This window comes from Strix aluco, chromosome 3, assembly GCF_031877795.1.
Source record: "Strix aluco isolate bStrAlu1 chromosome 3, bStrAlu1.hap1, whole genome shotgun sequence".
Classification (NCBI taxonomy): Eukaryota; Metazoa; Chordata; class Aves; order Strigiformes; family Strigidae; genus Strix; species Strix aluco.
Window position 1 is genome coordinate 515046 of NC_133933.1, and position 20632 is coordinate 535677.

General features: G+C 41.0%; 1 protein-coding gene across 5 annotated transcripts in view; it reads left to right on the top strand.

Annotated features, from left to right (window-relative positions):
* EML6 (EMAP like 6) overlaps nt 1–20632 on the top strand; it is a 118812-nt gene that overhangs the window by 95090 nt on the left and 3090 nt on the right. Inside the window, exons 28-43 of one of the 5 annotated variants that reach the window (XM_074817073.1) lie at nt 3327–3341; nt 4626–4634; nt 6219–6297; nt 7262–7391; nt 8598–8700; nt 9028–9044; nt 10366–10539; nt 11256–11464; nt 13455–13612; nt 14272–14386; nt 15564–15752; nt 16840–17012; nt 17571–17733; nt 18784–18887; nt 19392–19545; nt 19701–19801. In XM_074817073.1, coding sequence (XP_074673174.1) covers nt 3327–3341; nt 4626–4634; nt 6219–6297; nt 7262–7391; nt 8598–8700; nt 9028–9044; nt 10366–10539; nt 11256–11464; nt 13455–13612; nt 14272–14386; nt 15564–15752; nt 16840–17012; nt 17571–17733; nt 18784–18887; nt 19392–19545; nt 19701–19801 — 1893 coding nt within the window. Of the gene's footprint in view, nt 1–3326; nt 3342–4625; nt 4635–6218; nt 6298–7261; nt 7392–8597; nt 8701–9027; nt 9045–9978; nt 10000–10365; nt 10540–11255; nt 11465–13454; nt 13613–14271; nt 14387–15563; nt 15753–16776; nt 17013–17570; nt 17734–18783; nt 18888–19391; nt 19546–19700; nt 19802–20632 lie in introns of all 5 variants that reach the window. The other 4 variants (XM_074817071.1, XM_074817072.1, XM_074817074.1 and 1 more) reach the window with 4 other exon arrangements.

The following is a 20632-nucleotide window of genomic DNA, read 5'->3' on the forward strand; positions in this document are numbered from 1 at the left end:
GGCAAAGAATTTATATGATAAGAAGTAAAACAAGCTTGCGTGAAAACTCTATTTATGTTACTAATATAAAAGGCAAAGATCTGTTTGCATTTTGCATTCTACTAACCGCTAACATATATCCTGTGTTTGCAGCTTTCATTTAGTTTCATTTGCATGACTCTACATAAACCCATTACTCTTGTAACACACCTGGTGATGGAAAACCCTTGAAAGCAGGTTGAATGTGTAGAAAACAAAAAGCAGCATTAGCATGTTTCTCTAGTTTTCTGTTTTCTGAACATACTGGCTTGTCTCACTCTCCGTGAGTTATCTGTCTCAGAGCCTGTTCTCAATTGTGGTGTTATGCATCATTTGTAATCGTATGTCCTGATAAAGATGAGAAGTTAAAGAAGGTTAAGAAGTTGGATTTTCTCTTTGCAAATATTAATCTTTTGATTATTTACTTCTTTAAAACAACACGAGCTGAATATCATAAGCTTTCAAAATAGCCCCCACAAGTGGCGAGTGCAAGCCTTTGTACCATAAACTGAATTATTAGACATATGGTTACAAAATTTGTTCATGCACTTTACATGCACACTTCTGTGGGTGCAGTGTAAAAGCTTTGAATGTGAATCTGTGTTGTATTTATGTGTAGGTGGGAACTATGCAAAATGTATCTGCAAAACCACATATCTGGGGTGGAGAAAATAACCTGGGGCTTGTTTCAGAAGAAACCTACTGTTTGAGTATTATCCTTTGGAATATTCACTTTTAGTTTCTCAACAACATTATGTCAAGTTAATGCATCCTAAATGCGTTTGGCGGCAATGCTGGTTTCATCACATTTGTCCCCAACGTTTGAACACATTGTGACAGGTACTTTTACAGTCCCTGCCAACGTACTGCGCTCAGAGTCAGTCTCGCTTCTCCCACGGGTCAGCACAAAGCTGGCCCAAAGCTCTTTTTCATTTGTGTTTCACTTGGTGGGTGTGGAGTTGAGGGGTGCCAATACTGCCACAACACGCAGCGTGGTACCAATATTTCTCTCTCTGAACTCAAGTGCTCTCTGCGCTGAGGCCGATGAAAAATATTCACCTTTTCTTGAGGGTCGTTGTGTAGGTTGTAGTCCAGGACTTTATTTCTGATAGGTTTTGTTATGCAGGGGAAGGATCTGCCTGGTATGTTTTATTTCCAGCCCAAAACTTCTCCATATACTATCGGTTGAATGTTTTTACTTATACAATGAGCACAGCTTCAAAACATGTCAGAGTTAATGTAAGAAATAATAAAACAAAAGGAAGACTCCTCTCAAACATGATCACAAACCCAAAGAAAAGCCTAAAGAAAGAGAGAGACCTTCCAGAATATGCTGAAGTTGGGTTGATATTGATGCTTCGGTGTAGCGTGTGGAGAGGGTTCTCCTGAAGTCTCATTACATGAGGTGTTCCAAATTTTTTAGCTCAAAGACAGAAATTTAGGCTTTCCTTGTTACAGTGTGTTCCCTGAAGCTGGTTTTGACAAAGGGGGCTTGAGGGATCTTTTAGCCACCCTGCATTATATGTGGCAGATCTCTATGCACTAGGGCCAGCCTATTTACAATAGTTGTTTAGATTAACAGCTTTACAGGATGTTTAGAACAACGAACTTCTTAAAAAATGAAGGTCCTCAGATTTAATTTGGCAGTGATTACCCTTCTTATTAATTGGCTTTCTGCTTGCTTCACATTTGGAGACTGAACTAGAATGACATGTGAATGCAATGACTAGCTTCCCTTACAAAATATGAAAATGGCTACCACCACCATATGTTCTGCAACACCTTTTTTTTTTTTTTAAAGAGTGCATCAGCGTACATGTGAAATCATAAATATTGTAACCATGCAAAGGCTTTTTCAGTGCTACACTTTTAAAATATTATTTAGATTACAATTTATGTTTCCATCTAGTTTTGTCTCAGCTTTGCTTTGACCTGTTGTATTAGGGAGTAGGATATTTTCATATGAAATACTCTTTTGTTGTCTTGTGTTACCTACAAAATGTAAAAGAAAAGTAACAGTGGGAAAAGTTGTTCGTAAAGCTCCTACGTATGTTGGGATGGGAGAATCCAAGGGTCTAGGATTCACAAAAACATTTCATCACATCTTAAAGTTCTAGGTGTTTTGCAGCACTTTTAGGAAACTTGGGAGTCCCCCTCCTGTCAACTAGTGGAAGTGTACTTTTAAAAGCTGCTTTTGCTTTTTTTTCTAAAATGAACAGTACATTTTTTAAAAAATCTTGGATTTTTAATTCTCTTGTCCAAACCAACCTACCAGTAGTGGATCATCTTCCCTCGCTCTGAACTTTGCTTTCTCTTCTTGGGAGCAGTCCTGCTCATTTTCACTTTGGTGTAGCATCCAAGGATGTTCCCTCTCCAGTTAGCAGCCATCTAAATGGACGTTACTCTCCCTTTTGGACTCTCTTCAGCTCCTTCTCTACCCGTTTCTGCTGGGCACAGTTCACCACCTTCTCGGTGTCAGGATGTTTTTGTCCGTCTGTCCCTGCTCCAATCCTCATTGTTTGTCATGTTCATGCGGTGTTGTTTCTGAAGATCCAATTCTGTTCCCCTTGGCCTCAGAACAGAATATTTGTGTTCTCACCGATCTGTTGCTGATGCAGATAGTGTGTCTCATCAGATAGCAGTTATGCCATGTGCTCTAAAAACATGTGCTGGTTATCCCTATCCCATGTATCGTAACAATTTTTGGTCTGCTTGTTCTCTCCTTTATTTTCTGTCTAAATGGATCTGAATTTTTTTTTTTTTTTTGCCTTACTTTGGCCCTGTTCTCTCAGATCACATGTCTTTTTGTCCCTCAAGGTGCCCCACCCTTCCACACCCCCCCCATTCCTTCTTCCCCCTGGCCCAGCTCCCGATACATCCGTCTGTTATCGTCTGTCCCAGTGCTGCCTGTTCACCCCACCTGTGATTTAGGCTCCTCTTCCTACTCATCGGCCTTGGCCGTTTCCAATAGCCTTCTTGCTTAGGTGAGAGTGAATGAATTGTCACTTGTACCTTTTTTACATGTCTGCATGAAGACAGCGGGTGAGATTTTGTCAGTTGGAGTTAGCTCACTGATTTATAACTGTGCGTACTTGTGTAAGCGTATCATCAGGATAATCATTAGTAACAGAAATTTTATTTGCTGTATTCACAGTATCTAAAGAACTGAAAGCCCTCTATTGTCTGACTGTGTCTTATCTTTCCTGGAACTCATTCATCCCATAACGTAATATAAGCACATTTATTTTAAATTACTGGAAAGAAACCGTTAATGCTTGTATTATGTTTTAACTTGCTTTCCTTTGGAGGCAGGGAATTGTCAAGTAAGTACGAACAACACAGAGCACAGAAAAGCAGATTGCTGTGAATGTACAATGCAGATTGCATAGGTCAAAAAGGGTAAATTATGTAATGTGCTACAGTGCAGATTTGTTGTATTGACACTGCCATCTTATGTATCAAAATAAGTTAGGTGTAGTCAGAGTTGTTAAAAGTGAAATGATTTCTTAAGGTGTTAAAAATGTGATGCTGCCTTACATTTGGTTTACTAAGATAAGGCAATGAATGCATACATGTGTGTATATATATACATGTACATGTATATATGAATGCACACATTTGTGTTTGTGTGTACTGTGAATAGCTATATATAAAAGTATCTGTGTGTATGTGTATGTTTCCAAATTAAATCTCATGCTTACAATCTAGTGATTATGAATCACGTCACAGTGGTAGTGTTCTCTTGCTTTCATAAAAAATTTTGGCTTGCTGTTGTCATAAACTTTAACTGATATTCCTAGGTAAAGAAAAGTAAAACCGATCCATTTTAAAGTTACACTAAAACAGAAAAAAGAGCAGGAGGCATACAAGAAAATAATTATTATTTTCATCAGTGCTGATTCAAAGGCCTTCATAAATCTGGTCTGAAATGGCTTTTGCTGTTCTAGTATCACATAACGATTTCATTTTGTAAGAGAATTAAGTTTTGTAATAATTTTCTCCACCCCTTCTCTACTGGTGACTGCACTGCTATTCGTCCAGTTACCACTGATGGTTATGTAAGGTGACTTGACTGACCAATTTCAAAGAAAATAAAGGTACTTGTTTCCCTGGGAACAAAAAAGTACAGGCCGTCCCTGTAAATTGGCCTAGCAACGGACAATTATGAGGCTAAATTGCAGGCTGAACCAGGAGAGAAAACAAGCATCCATTGTGTGAAATTCGCAACAGTGCTTATGAGACTGTGAAGTTTCTATCAGTTTCCCTCCCTGTCAGGAACCTGAAAATAAACCAACACGTGGAATCACGTTCTCCTTCAGTATAAAGTGTGCAGGAAGTATGGATGTAGCTTCTTTTTTTCCTTCTGACCTGGAGGATCTTTAGTTCAGAGTATACCCGGGGATGCCAGGGTATGATGTTTCTGAATTTGTAGACTGGTGCACTCTTTAATTTCTGTTTTAGTTCTTGCTGGCATGCTTGAATAGCATGTTTTGTGCCTCAAAGGAATGACTGATCAACTCTAAAAATGCTTGTGCATGAGTAAAGTGGTCAGAAGTACACCTAAACTGTATTAAGTTTCTTACTTGGCTTTGTTTGCTGCTTACAAGGGGATCAAGGTAACTCTTTCACTCTTTTAATGTCACAAGATCACCTGCTAATGTGCTTTGCTAGTACTTAGTGAGTTTGCTTGTTTGCCTGAGACCTGGGTTTGTTTACCTCCAGCTGTGTTCTGGGTTTTTAGAGCTCAGATTTTCATGCTAGTTACTCCTGCAGTGAGTATTCTAGCTGTGTAGCACTGTGTTCTAGCTGTGCGTTTTCTCAACTGTTGCCCTTAATACCTTCCATAAAAAATACAATTCCAGAAAAAGAGCTCCCTCTAAGCAAAAGGGATTTCATTCTTCTGCAATTAATTTTTGCAAAATGAGAATTAATGGTAGTTACAGCATAAGGACAGGGACAATCGAATTTTTACAGCACGTATAATATGTATCAAGTTTGCATCTTTTTGAAATCTTAATCTGTGAAAATGCTTTCCAAATTTGGGTGCTTATTAAATACATAGAGGCATATTGGTTCTGTACTTAGAGAACCCCACAGTTGTTTAACCCCATCTCCAGAATCTGCTGTTGGAGTTTAAGGGCATGCAGTGGGGTGGTTTTTGTATTAACAGCAGCCATCAAGTGATGTTTTGGAGCAAGCATTTAACCATATCTGGTTTTATTCTTTAGTCATCACCACTTCTACCCCAACCTTCCAGCAAGACCTGTTTTCTAAGTAAAAGATGATCAAACGTGATAAGGAATCTAGGCCAGATTTCAATGGGCCAATTCCTCCAGTAATCCAGTGCAATTTTTATGGCTCTGTTCTGCTGTTGACAGGGTTACAATCAACCCCCATGAATTTCTGTTTAACTGAAAGGGAGAATCATTGTGCTTAAATTAACAAACGATCATCTAAAGCCGAGCCAGTGCAGCAGGCATTTGATTTGGTAAGGTCATGAACTTCTAGAGGCTGAGCTCCCTCTGCTCCTCTTAGGTTTGTGCCTCTTCCTTTTTTTCCTGTAAGGATCAAGACAAATAGTAGCACTAAAGCTTATCTCTCTCTCAAGACTGTTTGCACGAATCAAATTTTATTTCAGTCTGTGTTCTACATTTGTCTTTTTACCTACTTTTAGCAACGGTAATTATATAAAAATGCTTTGCTGGCCTTAGTGTCTGTTAAATTCACACAGATGAATAACTTGTACATTTTAAAATGTAATAGTTTTATCTCTAATATGATTTTGAGAAGGCTTTAATAAAGTCTTGTCAAGGTTTTGTAATGGGGTTTCTCAGAAGAAGCAAGGTTGGGGAAAGGTCAGCTGCCAGCTGCAGAAAATCTTTTAGATCATTTCTGAGAGAAGCCATTTACTATCATTTCGTATTCAAGGATTTTCCCGTGGATTTAAAAAAATAAAATTGCTGTACAGTGGTCTGTTCTACTACTCGTCCCCAAAATCTGTATCAATGTTATTTCAGCTCTTTCCATCAAAATGCATATGATTTTAGTCAGTTTATTGTACAACTCTAAAAAAAGCTAGGCGTTGTATAGTTGCAATTGGCCATTTCCTGTTCACATAACAAAACATATGCTGTTGTTTTGAAGGTTTTACTTTGCTTTAAAACATATTGATTGTTGTCTTTTTTCAATGTTTGTTTCAGGCCACCAGTTAGCAGAGCTGCTCCTCAGCCTGAAAAACTGCAGAAGAACAATATCAACAAAAAAAAGAAACTGGTTGAGGTCAGGCTTCATACCTTTTCATTTGCTTTAGAAGTAATATGTGCTGGCTGAAATTCATCCGTATTTTGAGGGCCACTGAAGTCATGTAAAGGTAAAAGAGAAGAGAAAGACATTTCTAGAAAGTGCTTTTAGCTCTGGTGGCAAACACCAGAAGATGTGACAGACAGCAACCTCTGTCAGAAAGAACCTCAGATTTAGGGTGTTAAAGCTTACGTGTAACATCGGATCTCTCCAAACCCTAAAGTTGTCTCTTGATTTGAAGGGCAGGTAGAGCCAAAGTGCATCCACAGCAGAACCCACACTCACTACCTAACCCCCAAGGGACATACAGTCAGAAACCGCACTTGGACACATGAAAAATCATTTCTGGGATTTTGAATGATGAAATTTGCTCATTTAGTTTAGAGCGTACCTTTTCCCTCAAACTGTAGTCCCCGCTTGGTCTGTCAATGTAATTCCAGTTGTTCCAAGGAAGCTGTAATTGTGTTTGGGACAGATAAGTCTTCTGGGCTATAAAAGCAACTTTAACAACAATCCATTAACCGTCACTGTTTTCTGGAGGAAATTTCCTTGGCAATTGCTTATTGTAACCTGTAATTACACCTCAGATGGATGTTTTAATTATAGAGTTACTTATAGCCTGCCTCTGCTTCTTATAAGGGCTTTAAGCTAAGAATTTGGTCTATTAAAGTTTGGGAGTTTACAAGAATGATTTTTGAAGACTCTTAAAGTAGAAGTAAAGATATTTCCAAATATCTGATACCTACTATAGATATTAAACTGTGATGAGAAGATTAATAAAATTGGGCCTGTTTTTTAAATTGTATATATTTTGAATGGAAATTTCCAGAAACAAAACATTTACAGCTGGCTGAATTATTTAAAAAATAGTAGTATAAAAGCGGTGCCTTAGTTGACTGACTTCAATTCACAGTTATTCTTTCTTTTTGTTTTACTTGACCAGGAGCTGGCTTTAGACCATGTTTTTGGATACAGAGGATTTGATTGTCGCAACAACCTTCATTACCTAAATGATGGTGCTGATATCATTTTCCACACAGCTGCAGCAGGCGTTGTTCAGAATCTTTCCACTGGTAATTCAACTTGAAGCAATACCTTGAGAGAAAAAATGCTGTACAAGTAAAATATTTCTGGTTGAAGGTCTTAACTTTTCAACATTCCTGTAACTTTCTCACATTCTGCATCTTGATAAACAATGCACAAAACTTTAGATGGTTATTATATCAGATTGACAGTTTCTCCTGTTGAGGTCATCCTGTAGAGCCACCCTGTTCCTTTCAGCAGGTACGAGATTCTGCCAGGAAGCGTCATGGAAACCTGTTGTATTTCTGCAGTGGTTCCTCGCTAAAGTCCCTGCTGAAAACACAGGAATGGCTTTGTTGGAGGAGAGAGCCTGGATCATGAAATGACTAGTACCCCCCAAAATGCTCCGAGCAGTACCGTCCATTGTTTCACGTGGAGTTGTACTCCAGGGAAGCGTACGTTTTGATGCGGTACGGGCTGAGCAAGTTCCTCTTTGGAAGGGGTAGAAAGATTCCCTGCCTTTTCGGTAACGCAGAGGAGGAAAAACACCAGAAATGTATCTGGCCCTAAGTTGTAGCACCAGCATCTTCATATTCTTCATATATCTCAAGAAACAAAGACAGGAATTAAAGGGATTTTGGCTTTATTGTGTTCCCCCTTGGTGCCAGGGTGAACCAGATGGTCACAGTGGTGTGCTCAGCAGCTCTGCTGCCAAGGAGGGGCGGAGGCAGAAAAGCTGTCGCATCTGGTGACCTCTGGGGACTCCAGTCCTAGTGCAGCCTCTGACCTGCGGAGCTGGGAAGCAACGTGATCCCATCTGTTCTATTGGGGCCCTTTCCCTCGGGAGGGTATTGCAAAGCATAAACTTCACAGGGCTTTGCTCTCCACTTCGCTTCCCACTGACTGCTTTGATTTGCTGGGGAACCTGGGCCCTGCATTTGCCAGTTTTGCTTTTTCTTGCAGTTACAGGTGGCTGCAGGATGATTCCTGGTTCCTTGGGCATAGCTAGTTTACCAAATATTGCTTTTATATATGTGTGTGTGTGTGTGTGTTAATGGTTATGTCTGTAGTGCATTTGGTGACGGTGCCTGGGAATGAGATTGGAGCAGCTGTTGACACAGTTATTGCCCTGCCTCCCTCCATCCCCTGGAGAGTACAGCAGGAGTGTAGCAACCCGCTGCTTGAATATTCTTTGCCTCAGTGGTGGTTCTTTTGTCAATACTGTTGTGAATAAAAACATGTTTGAATTTCTCTAGGTAGTCAGAGTTTCTACCTGGAGCATACTGATGACATTCTCTGCCTAACTGTGAATCAGCACCCAAAGTATAAAAATATTGTGGCTACCAGCCAGATCGGTAGGTGACTCTTCATATAACAAAGTTTTACTCAGAAATTATCAGGGGCACTGATTTATTTTGGGCTTTTCTGTGTAGGAATTTTAACTCTGGCATCAGTGTTACTGTCCTCAAAGTTTTTCTTTGATTTTAGAGGTAATCAAGCTTCAGGACTTTCTTATGATTTCAATTTCATCTCTGATTGTGAGTCACTGGATTTTAGAGTTAACTGTAGTATAATCATGTTTCAGAAAGCAAGTTTTGATCAAGTGCAGTAAATCATCTCGTTAATCTCTAATCGTAAAATTTATAGGGTTTCCTCTTTCCTTCCTTTATCCGAGGCACTGTGCAGCAGTAAAATGCTTAGCAGTGAAAATGCAATAATGAAAACTTCCTATGCAGAAGTACAAAAGCTATACAGGAAAGGAAAGAAATAGAGCGAAATCTCAACAGAAGTTACAGTGCGTGTCAGGGGCCAGTTGTGAAGCCATATATATTTATGTGTTTATTATTTGCATGGAGAATCCTGTCAGAGTCCCTAGTACCTTTTGCAGGAGTAAACATTGTATGGGGAATGCAGGATCACTTGTCCCAAGCCTTGAGAAGGATCTGTTGCCCTGCACTTAAACCAGCTAAATACTGGATTAATTATCCTAATGAAAAAGAATGGTGTCATTCTAATTCATGCCATTCTGGAAGGAGGCTCAAGTCTGTAAATTCTGCAATAAGTAACCTAACAGACGGCAGAGGAATGGTAGTAGATGAAGACCTTGACAAACCATCTTTGCCACCTGTACCGAGTGCTGTCATTTCAGTTCGAATGTTGAGTAAACACAAAGGTCTGGACATATTGCCAGAGCTCGGGGTCAAAACACTGATTGCTGTGACATGGAAAAGGTGGCTGTTAAAGGTCCTTTTTTTCTAGTCTGTCAATAAGAGCCCATGAAATCAGTGGTTCTGATTTTGGTTGATATTCTGTAATAACTGCAGATTCATTTCACTTCTAAATTTAATAATTTTTTAAAACTGCATGTCTTTAGCATTTCTTTTAAATACCATTTTTAAAACTCAGAAGTACTAAATATTGTTGCAATATTTGTGTATAAAAAACAATATACCCAAAAGAGTTCAACAATATTCCTGCTTATTTGTTCTGTTGATTTAATCCATGTCCATTTTCAAGTTTTTAATTTTTTTTCTCCTTCTGGTGCTGATGCTGGCACTTCAGCATTAGAAACATGACTTATTTCACCTATTGTTTTCCCTTGGTGCTTCCTCATTTGCCATTGCTCTCACAATGCAGGTGATATGACAGAATTTCCAGGTAAGGCTGATTCGTTTATGAATTTTAGTCAGCAGAGTTATGTAAAACTTTCATGTTACCTCGTATCTGTGTGAATCGCGGATACAAGTGAAACATCTACAGACAATTTCTTTTGCATGAGGCTCTTCATGAATGTTATGTTGTGCTTTTAGAATTTGTCTTACTTCATGAAATACAATGATTTCCCTCTGTGTTTTGCAAGCTATTATGATTTTTTTTTTTTTTTAAGTAGTGTGGATCTTAAAACAAAAACCCACAACTTATAAGTGTCTGTTCAGGTTAAATGTTCTTGGAAAATGCTTATTTGGCACTGAAGCTTTCCAGATGCTGAACTAATTATCTTTCAATGCATCTTTTTGCACGTAGGTACAACTCCCACAATTCATATATGGGATGCTATGAGTAAGCAAACTATTTCAATGCTACGTTGCTTCCATACCAAAGGGGTCAACTATGTTAACTTCAGTGCAACTGGCAAACTTCTGGTTTCAGTGGGAGTTGATCCAGAACATACCATCACAGTCTGGAGGTGGCAAGAAGGTAACCCTGGAAAAATCATGTTCTTTCAGCCTAGCAGTTGAACTGTGTGCAATTATTTGCTTTTCCTTTCAACTCTTCGGACTAGATTTGCGTTCTTACTTGGAGTATTGTGGCTCCCAAAGTCACAAAATCAGTTTGAAGAATAGCGAAGTGCTAGAAAATATGTTCTAAAAATAAGCTAGAAAATAAGTTCTAAACTTCTGTTATAAGTAGAATTAAGGAAAGAATGTTGCTTAACATAAAATTCCATGAAATTAGGGAAAGTATTTTCTTTTTCTTCCTAAAATACTTGAACTTGAAATTCCATGCCATAGATAGGCCTTTGGGAAGTCACTTCCAGAAAGGAATTCTCATCGTCAGAAATGGTGTCTCAGCTCATGTGAGGTGTCCCTGTGCATTTCACCAGATGGTAACTCACTGATGATATTCACAACTTCTGCAGTGTTATTTTACTGACCCAGGAGACAAATGGTGCTATGAGGACCAAAATCTGCATTTCCTAAACTGTCAGATGCAATGGAATAATGAGGGACCTGTCAGGTTGCATGAACCAAAATGTTTGGTATGCTAAATAATGTTGGGATTTGCTTAGCTTTGATCATCTGGGACACAGTTCTCTAAGCCAATGCCAGGTCAGTTTATTTTATAGAATCTTGTCAGAGCTTAATTTTTCAGGTAAATTTAACTTTATTTTTATCCTTTCCTAATTAAAACAGGAGCTAAAGTTGCTAGCAGGGGAGGACACCTGGAGAGGATATTCGTTGTAGAGTTCCGCCCAGATTCAGACACTCAGTTTGTGTCTGTTGGGGTAAAACACATGAAGTTCTGGACATTAGCTGGCAGTGCTTTGCTTTATAAGAAAGGAGTCATTGGTTCCATGGAAGATGCCAAAATGCAAACCATGCTTTCTGTGGCCTTTGGAGCAGTGAGTTCAAATTACTTGCTACAGAATTTCATAATATATTTTTATTAAAACTGCAAGTGTCAATTTCCTTTGTTGAAATCCCGTACAGCGTGGACAGTGCAAGACCTTGGAGCTCTTGCTTATTAGTTAGGCTTTTAATTTAAAGCTTGTACGCCTTTAGATCTGCGTGTAGGTTTTCTAAGCAGGGTTGGGTTTCTCTGTTGGTGAGTGTTTTTTATCAATGTCTGCATACCTCCAGCATCAGCTGCCATGGCTTTTATTTTTTTACTTTGCTAGTTATTTAGCACTTCACTGGTTATCTTGGAAAAATGTGATATGATTATTTCATGTATAGGTTCTGGAACCTATTTTTCTGCTACCAGTGTTTGGGATGACATATGCTAGTGATCCAACTAATGGTGACAGTATATAATACTCTTTAGTGCTGTGGTTGCTTAATGATCATTATGCTCATTGACAGCAAAAAAGCAGTTTTACGATGATACTAAGGTCTGAAATAGCTTCTGGTTCATCCAGAAACCTTATAGAAATTACCTTTGCAAAGGTTAAGCATAAATTATACAAATCACTCAATTCAGAGAAACCCCTTGCTCCTAATTATCTGCTCTGGACAATAGTACTAATGGGTGAAATGTGAGCATACAAAATAAGGCTCCCAAACCCTCATCCTTGTGCCCAAACAAGTAACTTTGTTGTCAAAAATTGCTTAATACTAAACTTTTCTTTCTATTCTGATGGCATTGTCCCAGTATAAAATACGAGTAATGTAATGGACACTAAAGACCCCAAAAGTGATTTTAAAAAAGAAGCAGAATGTAATATTAGAACAAAGTGCTTGTCTGTACTTTCCAAGCAGAAACAGTCTAACAGACATTTTCTTTTCTAAAATAATAAAACTAACATCCTGTAAGAGGCACCTTCAAAACCAGCAGATGAACTCTACTTGATTAGCATATGTCATTCATTCAGGACGTTTTTTTCTTCTTCAAGTATGTGTCATTTAATGCCACTGGAAGTACGAGTCCATGTCACAGGAGCATGAGTAAGTTGCTCTTAGCAGAGCAGGGAGTGTGCACATACCCTCTGCTTCTTCATGAACCTCGCTCGTTTCCATCCAGGTCCATCTAATGCCAAAGCCAACGGGCCATGCTGGGATAGAGCCACACTGCAGGTGTGTCTGCAACGGTGGCAAGTCATTCTGGGGCGTCTTTCCCCCGGTTCCTTCAACAGACACCGTGGCTGTTTATTGCAGAACGTGAGACTTGCCTTTGAACCCCTATCACAAGGGTCCCCTTAGGATTTTTTCTGATACCTGTTATTTCAGAGTCAGTGGGCTTCAAGGTCAGACCATCTTTAGTTCTTCAGGCAAGCTTTTCCATTTAACAGCACGCTCCAAAAGAGCATTTGCAATGCTAAGTACTTGCTACTTTTTCCCCATCCCTCAGGGAGTCCCCGATCTCTGCTCCATGGGCCAGGTTTCATGACTTGTTGGAGAAATTATGGCATTGCTGTGTGCAGGCAACAGGTTGAGTTAGTTCTCCCTTTAAGTTTATACGCTTCATTTTCAATATCTTGAAGATACCGCTTGCCAGTGACCTATACTGAGATTCTCACTGACACATACTCAAAGAAGAAAGAAACCTCTCTTAGAATCCGGCAGTGGTAACCTGCGTCCCCCTCGCCAGCGGGAGCCGTGATGTAGCACGTAGATAGCAAAAGGAGTGCATGCATCTGAAAGACCTGGAGATGAGATGCGTGAGGTGAATGTGCCCTACACGTGATTGATAACATCTCAAAGAAACACTGTTAGAGTGCAGTCATTAAACTCCTTTTCTTGATGCAGATGGTTTTAATTTCTCATTCATTGCATAGCTGTTGCTTTTTCACATGGCTTTTGTCAGGAAATTCAGTAGCTAAAGCACGTTTAATGCAAGCTGAATGAAAATGCCAAGGTATGTATTACATCAGAGATCGTTGGTATTTGTTGCAGAATAACCTTACATTTACTGGTGCCATCAACGGAGATGTCTACGTCTGGAAGGATCATTTTCTGATTAGACTTGTGGCAAAAGCTCACACAGGGCCAGTGTTCACCATGTACACGACTCTCCGAGATGGACTCATTGTTACCGGAGGGAAGGAGAGACCGTAAGACACACAATCTTCCTGAAGTGCACAGCTTTTGTCTCTCTCATGTGCTGCTGGTTTTTATTTATCTGATACCCTGGACACACACAAGGCTTCCCCGAGATAAATGGTGTCTGTACTGTAGCAGTTTCAATCTAGATGTTTACATAATGCCCAGGTGTCTCAGTGAAGGACTCCTAAGCAGGACACTCGGGGGTCACAGCAATGCATGCTGTGTGCACAGGCTGTACCGAACCTCCAATTAGCAATTGATAGGAACACCTGTGTAAGCTCCTGCCAGCCGGGCCTAAGTGGGCTTTTCTTAATTTTTTAATTCTGTCAAACTACAGACAATCTCTCCCAGAGGAGACTCTGTGATTAGTAAGTTCTTTGATTTACTAGAAGTAACATATTGGCCAAGCTTATCTTTGTGACAAGAGAACAATTTGGTTTTTACAAATTAGGCATGATACTGTTTAAAACATGAAGTTGTGATAGCAGTTAAATCTGCATCATTTACTTTCATTGCACAATAGTGAGGTGTCTGTATATACAGTAGAAGGTGATTCAATGTATGTTTTATTATTTAATCGGAAAAACACTGATGTGATTTACATACGGGATTTGTTGTAGCTTGTGCAGAAGGAGACACCTGGGTAACACAACACACTTCTTTTCAGCACTAAAGAAGGGGGAGCTGTAAAGCTGTGGGATCAAGAGATGAAACGGTGCCGAGCATTTCAGCTTGAGACAGGCCAGCTGATCGAGTGCGTGCGCTCCGTCTGCAGGGGAAAAGTGAGTGAGCTGGCGGGGCCCCTGGTGCTGCTGGGCAGAGGTGGGATGGGAGACACAGCGGGGAGAAGGCTTTGCCTGCCTGCCTGCCTGCCTGCCTGCCCGAGTGACATTTCCTTGCTTGTCTTCCTGAGCTCAGTGCTGGGCTTGAAACTGCATGAGGATCCCATTGCTGGTGCTTAGTGCCTGCCTTCCCTCGACAGTCAGCAAGGAGAGGGAAAGGCCTCTGAAGGACGGTGCCAAGTGTAGGAACAGATTTCACCAGGGTAGGACCTGCCTGCTGCCTTTCTTTTCAAATGACAGAAGGAACTTAGGTACCTCCTTCAGAAGGTTTCCTTCCCACGAAGTGTAGGCACAGCTTAGGTGCTTCAGTTAGACCGAACGGATCCTAGCTTTTTATTTTTTTTAAAGTAACAAATAACAGAAGTTGCCACTGAGAATTACTAATTGACTTTAAGTTTGGTAACATGGAAGACAATAGAAATAAGCGAGATATTTGGCATGCTAAAGCCACTCTTGCACATGTTTAAATTGTACTTGTAAATGTGAAAGAAGTGTGCGATGATGCAGGAGCGTCACTTGGTATGATGGGTATCTGTCCAAGCTACCACTTCATGAAATGGTCTCAGGAATTTGACACGCTCTTTGGTAATACCACCACTGAGGAATGTTGTTTTATATTTCTAATCAAGTAGCCATTGATCAATCCCAAACTGTATCTACCTAGGCTTTTTCCAAATATTTGCCAAGAAAGCTCCTGCAGTTTAGACAATGGCTTTAGAGTGGACACAAGGTGCTCTTCACCAGTTTAACTGAGCCTAAAACCCTGATTTGATTTTTTTATTATTGCCCAAATATTACATTGAGTTACCTCGGAGGTATGCGAATCATTCTTCGCCAACTTGTATGTAAGCACTTTGATCTGAAGTAAAACCTTAATGGCAAGATAGAAGTGCACCACAGTCACTCTCGGTAACACTGGAACACGGTATCAGATCTCGAGATGTGAAGGCGTTAGTGGTTTACTCTCCTGTTTTTAAGATGCTGCATGAGCAAGCAATATAAATCAGGTTGAGTATCACAGGTAGTTCTGTGATACATCAGTACTTTACTGCTATTGATACATTCTGGCTGTTATACTGACAACCCATCTCTCATTCTTTTTTTTGGCTACAAACAGGGGAAAATTTTAGTGGGAACAAAAGATGGAGAAATCCTGGAAGTAGGAGAAAAAAATGCTGCTTCAAACCTGTTAATTGACTGCCACATGGAAGGGGAAATCTGGGGCTTAGCGACTCACCCCTCAAAAGACATATTTATCTCTGCAAGTAATGATGGAACAGCAAGAATCTGGGACCTGTCTGACAAAGTGAGTATCACTGAATTTAAAAATGCATAATTAAAAATGATCATTTTATACAACCATGCATTTTTTCCAACTGTATGATGTGCCAGCTACGTATGCACCTTTGAGCAGCCCTGTAAAGAGAGCAGTGTTTTGCTTCTGGCTTGGTGCAGTTTTTCTTTTCCCGCTGTGTGGCGATGTGAAAGGTAAGTCCTTGGTGAGGTAGCGTGCTGCTCTTTCCAAAGGCAAGCAGTTGGCAGAGAAATGCAGTTCCTTAAAAGCACTCGTGCAGATGGAGTGCCTCTTGGTGTGTATTGCTTATCTTGATCTAAAAGTACAGGCTGGCGTGGAGAAAGGAGGCATTTGAAGTCCCTTCTGACAGGCGGGGTGACACAGATTGTCCTCTGTCTGACTAATACAAGCCCCTGACGATACGCCTGCCTTACTGGCAAGCACAGCTCCCTCCTTTTTAGAGTCTTTATTTAGAGCTGCTCATGTTGTGTATGTGTAGTTCAGGATTATTTTTTTCCAAGTGGAACTGTGCAACAATGACTATTTTTAAAAATAACAAATAAAATGTTCTTAAAACATAACAAAAGGGTTTCTGTTTATGCCAGCCTAGATAAGACTTTTCAAAAGGTAGTTACCTGAGCTAACAGCGATAATTTTTAACACGGAAAATGAATGTATTATCAATAGAGTCAGATAAGTGAAAATGCAAGAGCATTCTGCTCTGTGTTCGCATAGCAAATCAAATGGAAAAAGAGCTCATCAGCAGTTGTAGAAGCCATCAAAATCACCTGTCAAACAAAACAGGAAATCGATTTTCCAGCCCTTTGTGCTAAATAGCATTCTTCCTGGTGTAAAGCTTGAGGTCACCCTGCAAACCTGAAACCCCAATCTGAATTACATCTATATTTTCAAGTCTGTTTTATAACATATGCCTGGTGGGATGTGATTTGTGGTGTGAAGTTTCAGATTTATATTTAGAGGAAACTATAGACAATTTTTTTTTTAATAAGTGACTTGTATACTTGGCATTTGGAAGCTTTCCATTTGCTTGGTAGTTGTCTCCAGGGGAGGTATGAGCCTGTTGCTTTTGTTAATACAGAAACTGCTGAACAAAGTGAATCTTGGTCATCCAGCAAGATGTGCTGCCTATAGTCCTGATGGTGAAATGGTTGCAATTGGCATGAAGAATGGAGAATTTGTTATTTTGCTTGTCAACAGCCTTAAGGTTTGGGGCAAAAAGCGAGACAGGAAGTCTGCAATTCAGGATATCAGGTATGTCAGAAATTTCAGTTGATGTTCTCTAAATCCACAACCCTTAAGAAAAAGTCCATCAGGTTCCAAGGTGACTTCCAGACTTTTTGTAACTTCATATTTGTTGGAACCTGCATGAAATCATGAAATGCATTTACTGGCTGACTGGTGGCTTTATGGATATCTAAAGCTTATATTTAGAGATACCTAAAGCAGCACACACTTATTTCTCCTGCGATTAATTCAGTCATATCCACTTAAATATAGGTAGTAATTTGTACGCTGGATTATGGGGATTGATACTATTAGTACGTTTTAAAATTGCAATTTGTTGCTTTTTCTCAGAGGATTAGTGTTGCTCTGCACATGGTGCTGTGTGCTTTATGCAAGTGGATTTTTAACAGCAGTTAAGTGCACACAAGATCCTCAGTCTTCCTCCTCTGTTAAGCGTCGAGGCTTGGATAGAAAGTTTTTCTTGTTTTGCAGTAAAAGAAAGTTGTTCTCTTGTGTTAACATGAGAAGGCAAAGAAAGTCTTAGAAACAGTTAATGATCTCCCCATTTCATGTTTGATTGTCTAGGATCAGCCCCGATAACAGGTTTTTGGCAGTGGGTTCACAAGAACATACTGTAGATTTTTATGATCTCACTCAAGGTACAACCCTAAACCGAATAGGCTACTGCAAAGACATTGCCAGTTTTGTCATCCAGATGGATTTCTCTGCAGACAGCCGGTACATTCAGGTATGTCAGAGGTAGACTCACCTGTGTTTGTATCTGTTGTGACTAAGCTGTTATCAGGTGTAAGGAGATGGAGATAAGAAAGGGTGAGGGAGGTTTCCAAAGTTGTTCTGAGCGTCAGGGTGCCCCAGAACGTTGTTAGGGAGGGCAGATAACTCGGGTTGCCTTCAGGATGTTCACAGAGCTCTACTCAAAGTTCTCTGTTGCTTTTTAAAAACTCGGGTCTTCCCCCTGGGTTCTGCATGTCGGCCCGTCCTGGTTCAGGCCAGGATGGAGTTAACTCTCGGTGGGGAGGAGGGAGCCGCGCTGGGGGGTGGTCCCGAGCCATCATTGGGTTGTTTCGCCCCAGGGGAGGCGCGTCCTGCCGGAGGCTGCCGGAGGTTTGTGGGTTTTCCAGGCGCTGTGACGGGCCTTTCCTGGTCTGGTCGCTAAGGCACTGCTGCATTTTCCCCGTTTCTTTTGGAGTCACTGCTTGTTACTGTTGTTCTCTCGTTATATGCAGTAAATGTTTTGTTTGTCCCTGCCCTATTTCACGGGGAAGGGGAGGGGCAGGGCTGGCCACGTGGTGCGTGGCTGCGTTCAAAGGCCAGCAACAGCTCAGTTCCCTGAGAGGGCGGGGAAAGTCGTCTCGCAGTTCAGGGGAGTGGGAACAACCCTGAGGAAGAGTTGTGGATTATAACCTCAATAGAGAAACCGTCCCTCCTCCCTTTCCCTAGGATGGGCTGCTCATGGTAGGTGAATTATGATGTGAGGTTTCTCTCTGAAATTTTTCTGGTTTAGTGAAATAGGGCTGAGATAAAGCATAGAGTACAGAAAAGAAGGGAAATGTCTCAGCTATGCAGGATGGGTGCGAACACGCCATTCGGTCGCTGTCCTGAAACCTTGTTACGCCTTCATACGGTGTGGGATGAGTTGTAGAAGAGAAATGTTATCATAGATGTTTCTGTCTTGATAAAATGTGTTGAGACTAATTTTTACTGCTGGATATTTAATAAATAAAGGAAAGGATGTCTTTATGGTGAAGTTACTAGCTTATTCCTTTCCTACTTTAAGGTATCAACGGGTGCCTATAAGCGTCAAGTTCACGAGGTCCCTGTGGGAAAGCAAATAACAGATCCTGCGTTAATAGAGAAGATCACGTGGGCCACGTGGACCAGGTAAGAATCCCACAGCACTCATTTCTAGGGACTCTGGGCAGAGGGTGGGAGATGCAGCTGCCAGTTCATCTGTGGGTAAGTAGGAGTGATCCAAAAGGAACTTCAGGCAAGGGAAGAACAGGTATTTTAAGATCTTTTAAGATGTGATCAAGCCTCCCCTCATTGAAGGACTTGGAGCTAAGAGCTGGCTCCGGGCTGTGCAGTGTCACTGTGGGAGGGCACGAGTGTCTCTGTAAGCAAGGAGCAGAGCTGCTTCCGGGAAATGGTGTCACAGGAGATGACCCTGGGCATTTAGGGACAGCGGTGGTCTGAAGTCACACCAAAAAGATGCATTGTTGTGATGGTCTGCAGGATGAGCTGGCATTCAGTGCACTGGTTTAGAGGGAAGACTCTTACTTTAACAGTGGTAATTTTTCCTTGCTGGGTTGTGTTGCCCTCCCATGCTGTGAAGAGAGCTATGGCAAGGAAGATTAATGCTCTTACTTAAACTTGGTTTTGGAACAGCATTCTTGGAGATGAAGTCATTGGAATTTGGCCACGAAATGCAGATAAAGCGGATGTCAACTGTGCATGTGTGACCCATGCTGGCCTCAATATCGTCACAGGAGATGACTTCGGTCTGGTGAAGCTCTTTGATTTCCCATGCACAGAAAAATTTGTAAGTGTGTATTTTATTGAAATCTAAACAGGTCACTTAGCTTGGCCTTAGAACAGATTACCTGAATTTTGGAAGCTGTTGATTGTGTCTGCACAGGTGACTTTGTCACTGTGCAGTGGTACTACAGGGCGTAAACTGCTGTTCTTGTGCAACAGGCGAAACACAAGCGGTACTTTGGACACTCTGCCCATGTCACCAACATCCGCTTCTCGCATGATGACAATTATGTGATCAGCACTGGAGGAGATGATTGCAGGTAAGAGGTGATGGAAGGAGAGAGGAGAGGGAGGGAAGGGGGGGAGAGGAGAGGAGAGGAGAGAGGAAAGGAGAGGGAAAGGAGAGGGAAGGAGAGGAGAGGGGAGGGAAAGGAGAGGAGAGGGGAGGGAAAGGAGAGGGAAAGGAGAGGGGAGGGAGAGGAGAGGAAAGGAAAGGGAAAGGAAAGGAAAGGGAAAAGGAAAAGGAAGGGAAAGGAAAGGGAAAAGGGGAAAGGGGAAAGGGGAGGAAAGGGAAGGGAAAGGGAAAGGAAGGGAAGGGAAAGAGGAAAGGAAAGGGGAGAGGAGAGGAGAGGAAAAAGGAAAGGAAAAAGGAAAGGAAAGGAAAAAGGAAAGGAAAGGAGAAAGGAAAGGAAAGGAGAAAGGAAAGGAGAAAGGAAAGGAAAGGAGAAAGGAAAGGAAAGGAGAGGAGAGGAGAGGAAAGGAGAGGAAAAAGGAAAGGAGAGGAAAAAGGAAAGGAGAGGGGAAAAAGGAAAGGAAAGGGAAAGGGAAAGGAAAGGAGGGGAAAGGAAAGGAAAGGAGGGGAAAGGAAAGGAAAGGAGGGGAAAGGAAAGGGGAAAGGAAAGGAGGGGAAAGGAAAGGGGAAAGGAAAGGAGAAAGGAAAGAGGAAAGGAAAGAGGAAAGGAAAGAGGAAAGGAAAGGAAAGAGGAAAGGAAAGGAAAGGAGAAAGGAAAGGAGAAAGGAAAGGAGAGGAAAGGAAAGGAAAGGAGAGGAAAGGAAAGGAAAGGAGAGGAAAGGAGAAAGGAAAGGAAAGGAGAAAGGAAAGGAAAGGAGAAAGGAAAGGAAAGGAGAAAGGAAAGGAAAGGAGAAAGGAA